At 37.5% G+C, this 8,136-nt stretch overlaps 1 protein-coding gene across 1 annotated transcript in view; it reads right to left on the bottom strand.

Moving 5' to 3' along the window:
• The window catches only part of VBP1 (VHL binding protein 1), a 27,011-nt gene that overhangs the window by 5,018 nt on the left and 13,857 nt on the right, over positions 1 to 8,136 (bottom strand). The window contains exons 3-5 of the mRNA XM_014836839.3: positions 3,730 to 3,796; positions 2,551 to 2,649; positions 884 to 1,022 (exon numbers count right to left, since the gene is read on the bottom strand). Of these exons, the coding sequence (XP_014692325.1) occupies positions 884 to 1,022; positions 2,551 to 2,649; positions 3,730 to 3,796 (305 nt within the window). The remainder of the gene's footprint in view (positions 1 to 883; positions 1,023 to 2,550; positions 2,650 to 3,729; positions 3,797 to 8,136) is intronic.

Here is an 8,136-nt window from a genome sequence, read left to right as displayed (position 1 = left end):
AAACTACAAAGTCTAGGTTCTGGAAGGCCAAAACAAGAACAACGGCAATGGGCAGAAAGGTTTACGAGGGAAATTTGGCAAGAATCTGGAGACTGGTTGGCTCTTGGTGATGAAAAAAGAAGAGTGAAGGATGACCCCCAGGTTTCTGTTTTGGGTGATTATGTGGAGCCAATGACTGTGACAGGAATCAGGAAGAGAGACAGGTCAGAGAGGAAAGGCAAAGAGCTGGGTTTCAACACGCTTGCCCTCTCCCTTGACCAGAATACCCAACCCCGGCTTCTTCTCTCTGCTGATCTAAATCCTACACTGCCTTTAAAAACAGCCGAAGTTCTTTCTTCTTAAAGCCTTCTTTGAACTAATTCCAGCTCACATCTATCTTTCCCTAACTTTAAATCGCCTTGGTGTCACATACATGAAATGAACTTATCTTTTGCTACAAAATTATCATTTAACTGTTTTACACATGCAGTCATAATAGAGCGAGACTTTGCTACTCTTTTCCTTTTTTGTACTGATTCCCTGACCATCCTGTGCCCCATACAGCTTAGCAGAGTTGCAGGAACATAGGAGATCCTTAACAAATGCCTGTGGAATTAAACTGCCCAACTAGCTATGAAGGTGTCTTGAGAAAATATTTGAAAAAAAATGTTCATTCACTAATTTTTAATTTGCTATTTCCATACCTTCACACTTCAAATTCAGATTAATCTATGTACAAACTTATCTAAGTATTAGTTCCAAACATATTACTTACTACTCTCATAAAATCTGTAACTTCACATTAGTCTAAGAGTAAGGACATTCTTTTCATTAAAGCAATGCAAGTAACAATGTTAAAACCATCTTTCTCCTTTCCTCCCTTTTTTTTTTTAAGAAAGGATACTGACTTCTGTGGTAGTAAACTGATCTCGAAGAAAGTCAAGGTCTTCCTCAAGAGAATCAAGATTCTTCGTGGCAGTCGATAAATTCTTTTCCAACAATGCCTGAGCTTCGTCAATATCATATTCAAGCATTACATTAGCCTGAAGAAAGAAAATCACAACAATTACTCAACATTTACATGGTGCTTTATAGCTCAGAATGGATGTTGGTGAACTATAGCCCTTGGGCCAAATCCAGCTGCTGTGTTTTGTCATAAGCTGTTTTACTGGAACTCAACTATTCTCCACTTGCTGACACTTTTGTGCCACAGTGGCAGAACTGAGTAGTTGTGACAGGCCATGTGGTCTGCAAAACCAAAAATATTTACTCTCTGGCCTTTTACAGAAAGTTTATTGACCCCTGGCTTAGACAATATATTTACATACATTATATCATTTATTCCTCATAACAACCCTGGTGAGGCAAGTTTTCTTCTTCTTTACAGTTAAGAAAATGGAGGCTCAGATAGGTCAGGTTGCCTATGCTCGCATACCTAGTAAGTAAATGGAAGAATCAGGATAAGAACCAATATGTTTAGATACCAAATCCTATCTTTCTACTACCTCCATTGTGACTCTAAATAGTATTACATTTGCATCAACTTAAATAGTTGTTTCTGAGTTTAAGATACAATAATTTAAAAGTTTTGAAAGACATATACATTATCTACATTTGATCCAATAAGAAAAACAGTCAGCTTTTATTGTTCCCTTACTATCTCTGAGACATGCTAGGGTCAAAGGCAGAACGACTGCACCTGGAATTCTCGAGATCAGGCGTTATTGTTGAAACTTGGGGATCCGTCCACTGTGGAGGTGGGGAACAGTACCTTTCCCAGCTCTGAACTCCTCCTACCACCCGACTTACCACCGGGCATTTCCTGAACCACTTTCCTCATCTATCTGATAAATGGAATTTAAAAATTACTCAAAGGACTGTTGTAAGGATTAAATGAGATAACATGAAAGTGTTTGGCACAAAGTAAGTGCTACATAAATACTTATTGATTGAATAACACAATCCACGATAATTAGAAAAACTGTAGAAAAATTCAAATAGGACAAAAAATAATCAATGAAAAGTATATCTCTCCAATCCTAAACTCCCAATTTAATTCATCAATTACTGATGTTTCTTATTACTTTTTTTTAAGAAAATTCTATGAAATCATCTAAAGTTGAAATACATGGTTTAAAAAATGGACTCTAACAACCTCAATGCTTTTGTTAATAATCATTTTCCCCATTAAGTTTAGAGATCTTTCTAAAACTAATAAACTCTTATGGGGGAGAAACATTTACTGAGGTTCAGCAGCACCTTCTATTTTATTTCTATTGCTCTTCCTTCTGTTACATTTAAGAGATAAGGCAATAGCTGGAGGGGAAGTAGGCTTTTGGTCAGTTTTTTTTTTGACTGGGAGAGACTTGAGCATGTTTCTGCAGCAATCTTCATCACACTCTTAATTCTAGTCAGTTTCTAATATGGACCACTTGAACTTCATCCATTTGCTCCTTCCACAGTCAAAGGGAGATGAGCACTTTACACAGCTCGAACAATACTGTTGGAGTGGGAAAAACCACTGGCTTACAAACGTCAGCTACGAAAGCTGCAGCTATTACATTTACTTACCCCCAACCACAGACACACTTTATCAGTAGGAGGAACTGAAGCTTTGCAATACAGATTATCTGCCAGTAAGAATCTGGTCTCCAGTGAATTGGTAGACTCCTTCAAAAAAATGACAGTACTGTAAACAGGCCAGTTTAATACCAAGGATACAAAGGAGAGACTGGAGAGCTGAACCTAAGCCATTTAAAACAGTATCATCATACAGACTAAGTGTAGTGGTAAAAGAAATGAATGCTGGAGCCAGATGGCTGAGCACAGAGGGCATGGATTCTGGCTCAGCTACTTACTACCTGTGTAATTTTGGCACATCACTTAACTTCTCTGTGTCTCAGGTTCCTCATCTGTAAAATGAGGATAACAACAGTCCCTACACCTCTGAAGCTGTGCATGAGTACACACACACATACCCCCTCCTCAGTGCCTGGCACAGAGTAAGTGCTATACAAGAGTTAGCTATGATTATCAGTTCATCAGTGCTTCATGCCCAACCAACCAATTTTCCAAAGTCTCTTACAAAATTCACCATATAAAATAACGTAATAGGAATGTGGATATTCTACCAGTCAAGTAATAAATTATATATGTACATATACACATAATCTTTTAAATATAATATGCTTATGAAATTTAATCTTTGCAACCTGCTTTTATTTAATAAGTATCAGATTAAGATTCAAAAGATCCTCAAATCCAGTTCTGCCAGTAACTAGCTATGTGAAACTGGCCAAGTATAACCTCTCTCTGTTTCCTCAACTGTGAAATGAGAACCTGAAACATAATATCTAAGATTCCCCCCAGTTCTATAAGTCTTGGAGTCACTCCTTAATCTTAGAGAGAACAAGAGCAACAACAACAAAAACCCTTAGATGCTGTTACCTCAAAATAAGACATTTTCTTTTGGTACCTAAAATAATTTCAAATTGCATTTAAGTTTTGCAAATACTATATTTAAGTAAAATAATCCATAAAGTGTGGGCCCTAGAATTAAACCTGACTTTGGGGGTAAAGTCACAAAGCCACATTTATCATGGAAGCATACTGTCTGTAACATCAGTGCATGTGCTCAGGCAGACTGGAGCTTCCAGCACAGATCAAATACCAGTACCAAAGAGTCAAGGAAGACACATCTCTGCTGAAGTATCCTGGTTCGCTCTTATTTAGAAACAAAAATGCACTTACTTTTTTCTTCTGCATGTACTTCAGAATTTCTAAAGTCTGCTTAATTTCAGGAATCTGACCTTTTAGCCTGTGAATAAGAAAAAGGTTAGCTTAGTATTTTGCAGGCAAGAATAAACACCAGGACAGAGTCTTACTAGCTTCGCATCTTCTGTTGTCATGTTTTTGTGAACTATTTACAAATATAAAATATTAAAAATATTTAATAAATTTTGTTTCTTAAAATATCTAAAATATTTCAGATATATTTAATAAAACATTTAGATGTAACAGCAAATGTTTATGGAATGCCTATTGTGTACAAATCCCTGTTCTATATGTCAAACACCCCATCGTTATTTAACATTTCTAGAGCAAACCACATTCCAGAGGTGATTCAAGGTTCTGCATTTGATTAGAATTGCATTTAAACAGATTTTTTAAATAACATGCATTCAAATATTATATTCTAAATTCAAAACCACTGGAAACCACCAAATCCCTATCACGTGCTCCTGCTCAGTGCACTCACTGCACAGACATGTACATCACAGTCAGCTAAATGCCAGCAAAGTACAGTGACAGCTTCTCAGGGCTTGTGCTTCTCACACTGTAAGAAATGTGCAATATCACCAGAATACCTAACACACCACATTCTGATATAGTATAGTTTAGTGATTCTTTTAAATTTTGGGTAATGTTTCTTTAACTTTTATGTTGATAAATGCTATTTTCAAGTTAGGTAAGAACTGCTCTTAAAATTATGAATGGATCACTGGTTTCAACACAAGAAATGAAAGAAAACGATGTTGGGCAGGATGAAACTGATCAGACTCAACAGGTAAGTTATATTATAGCAAAACTACTAGCCTGGAACAACTGGACATCCATATGCAAAATAATGAATCTAGACAGACCTTATATACTTCATAAAAATTAACTCAAAATGGACTATAGACCCAAATGTAAAATGCAAAACTATAAACCTCCTAGAAGATAACACAGGAGAAATTCTAGATGACCCTGAGCGTGGCAATGACTTTTTAAATACAACACCAAAGACACAATCCATGAAAGAAAGAACTGATATGCTGGACTTCATTAAAATTAAAAATTTCTCAGGAGTGACATCAGCATCAAGGTGGAGTGAGTTCTCTAGTTATCTCTCCCCTCCACCACACAGCGGAAAAGACATTCACACTCCAACAGAGGACATCCTAACACAACACAAAAACGACAGAGAGACCCACGCAGCCATATGATGGAGGGCAGAGAGGCTGGAGCCCCCCTCAGAGGAGGTGAAACAGGGTAAGAGAAAACTTCACACCCTCCCCAAAAGACTGGGATCCAGGACAGTGGGGCCTCCCAGAGGGAAGAAACAGGGGAGGGGACGTTCATTCACCAGAATATCAAAGATCCTTAAAGGCCCTCACAGCCTAGGGGAAAGCCCCTACCGAGGTAAAAGCTAATGTGGAGGTGACCACATCAAGCCAACACCCAAGGAGAGCAGATAGCAAGGGCAGAGCGAGAAAACACCAAGAGCATGCAGAAGAAAGCATCCCTCCCTGCACCTGCCCAACACCAGCTCCAGTGTCTGGGATCCTGGCAGAATGCAGAGGACTAAGAATAAATGGCTCTTGACCCCTACCCAGTGGGAAAAAGCGGTAACTGAGCCCAAACAATACCACGATGTGCAAAAACAGAGCCACGCCCTCTAACAGTATCAAAAATTATATTAAATGTCCAGACCAGAGAGAAAATGACAAGTACCCAGAAATCAGTCCTGAGGACACAGAAATATGTAATCTAAATGACACAGAATTCAAAATAGCTGTCATAAAAAAACTCAACGAGTTAAAAGAGAATGTAGAGAAACAAGTCAACGAGTTCAGGAGCTACTTCACAAAAGAGACTGAAACTATAAAGAAGAACCACTCAGAAATATTGAAGAGGAAAGACACAATGGAAGAGATAAAACAAAATATGGATTCCCTGAATGCTCTAGTGGACATTATTATAGAGGAGCAAATCAGCATAATCGAGGATAGACATATTGAAATGCTCCAGATAGAGGAGGAGAGAGAACCAAGACTAAAAAGAAATGAAGAAAGTCTTTGAGAAATATCTGACTCAATTAGGAAATGCAATGTTAAGGATTACAGGTATTTCAGAGGAAGAAGAGAAGGAGAATGGAGCAGAAAACTTGTTCAAAGAAATAACAGCAGAGAACTTCCCAAACCTGGGGAAGGGGATGGAAACCCATGTAGAAGAGGGTACCAGATCTCCTAAATATGTCAATGTAAAAAGATCTACTGAAAGGCATATAGTAGTGAAACTGGCAAAAGTGACTGACAAAAATAATAAGGGCAGCAAGGCAGAAGAAAATAACCTAAAAAGGAACCCCTATCAGGCTTTCAGAGGATTTCTCTGCAGAAACCTTACAGGCTAGGAGAGACTCAAAGGACATATTCAAATCTTTGAAGGACAAAAACTTTCAGCCAAGAATACTCTATCCAGTGAAAATATCCTTCAAATAGGATTGAGAAATAAAAACTTTCCCAGATAAACAAAAGCTAAGGGAGTTCGTAGCCACAAGACCCCCCACCCCCGTCAAGAAATCCTCAGGAAGGCCCTCATACCTGAAAAAAAAGGGAGAAAGAGGTTACCAAGCACAGAATATAAAGATAAATAGGTAGACAGAATCAGGAAATTGTAGCTATGCATCAGAAAAGGTTAGCAAATACTAATGGACTATCTTATCTACGAGACTTTGAATACAAACCGCATGGTAACCACTAAACAAAAAGCAGAACAGAGACACAAATAATAAATAAGGAGAAAACAAAGAAACACAAGATAAAAAACTACATAACTCAATTGGTAGACCAAAACACACTGGACGAGAAACAAAGGAAATGCAGGAGAACCGGAAAACGAGTGATAAAATGGCAGCATTAAGCCCTTATATATTGATAATCACCCTAAATGCAAATGGATTGAATTTTCCAATAAAAAGACACAGAGTGGTGAGACGGATTAAGGAACAAGACCCAACAATATGCTGCCTCCAGGAAACACATCTCAGCTCCAACAACAAGCACAGGCTCAGAGTGAAGGGATGGAAGACAATACTCCAAGCTAATGGCAAACCAAAGAAAGCAGGTGTCACAATACTTATATCGGACAAAATAGACCTCAAGATAAGGCAGGTAAAGAGGGACAAACAAGGGCAGTATATAACGATCAAAGGAACACTCCAGCAAGAAGAAATAACACTTATAAATATCTAAGCACCCAACACAGGAGCACCAAAGTTCATAAAGAAAATATTAACAAACCTAAAAGAAGATATTAAAAATAACACAATAATAGTAGAGGACCTCAACACTCCAGTCACATCAATTGATAGATCGGACAGAAAAATCAACACAGAAACAGTGGAATTAAATGAAAAGCTAAACCAGTTGGATTTAATAGACATATATAGAGCACTCCATCCAAAAACAGCAAAATATACATTGTTCTCAAGCGCACATGGAACATTCTCAAGGATAGACCACATGTTGGGAAACGAAGCAAGCCTCAATAAATTTAGGAAAATTGAAATAATGAGAAGCATCCTTTCTGATCACAATGCTATAAAACTAGAAATTAATTACAAAAAGAAAGCTGAGAAAGGGACAAAGATGTGGAGACTAAACTACATGCTACTGAACAACCAATGGATCATTGAAGAAATTAAAGGAGAAATCAAAAAATATCTGGAGACAAATGAAAATGATAACGTACCTTACCAACTCATATGGGATGCAACAAAGTGTTACTAAGAGGGAAATTCATCACCATACAGGCACACCTTAACAAACAAGAAAAATCCCAAATAAGTAATCTCAAACTACAGCTAATTAGAAAAAGAAGAACAAACACAACCCAAACTCAACAGGAGGGAAATAATAAAAATCAGAGCGGAAGTAAATGCTATTGAAACAAAAAAGGCGATAGAAAAGATCAATGAAACAAAGAGCTGGTTCTTTGAGAAGATACACAAAATTGACAAACCCCTAGGCAGACTTACAAAGAAAAAAAGAGAAAAAGCTCAGATAAACAAAATTAGAAATAAAGAGGAGAAATAACAATGGATACCACAGAAATACAACAGATCATAAGAGAACATTATGAAAAACTATATGCCAACAAAATGGATAACCTAGAGGAAATGGATAAATTCTTGGACTCCTACAATCTCCCAAAGCTCATTCAAGAAGAAGCAGACAATTTGAACAGACCAATCACAAGTAAAGAGATTGAAACAGTAATCAAAAGCAGCCCCAAAAATAAACGCCCAGGATCAGACGGCTTCCCTGCAGAATTCTATCAAACTTTCAGAGAGGATTTAACATCTATCCTTCTCAAGCTATTCCAAAAAAATTA

This window comes from Equus asinus, chromosome X, assembly GCF_041296235.1.
Source record: "Equus asinus isolate D_3611 breed Donkey chromosome X, EquAss-T2T_v2, whole genome shotgun sequence".
Lineage (NCBI taxonomy): Eukaryota > Metazoa > Chordata > Mammalia > Perissodactyla > Equidae > Equus > Equus asinus.
The sequence above is the reverse complement of the archived record's forward strand: the minus strand, read 5'-3'. Positions and strand labels throughout refer to the sequence as shown.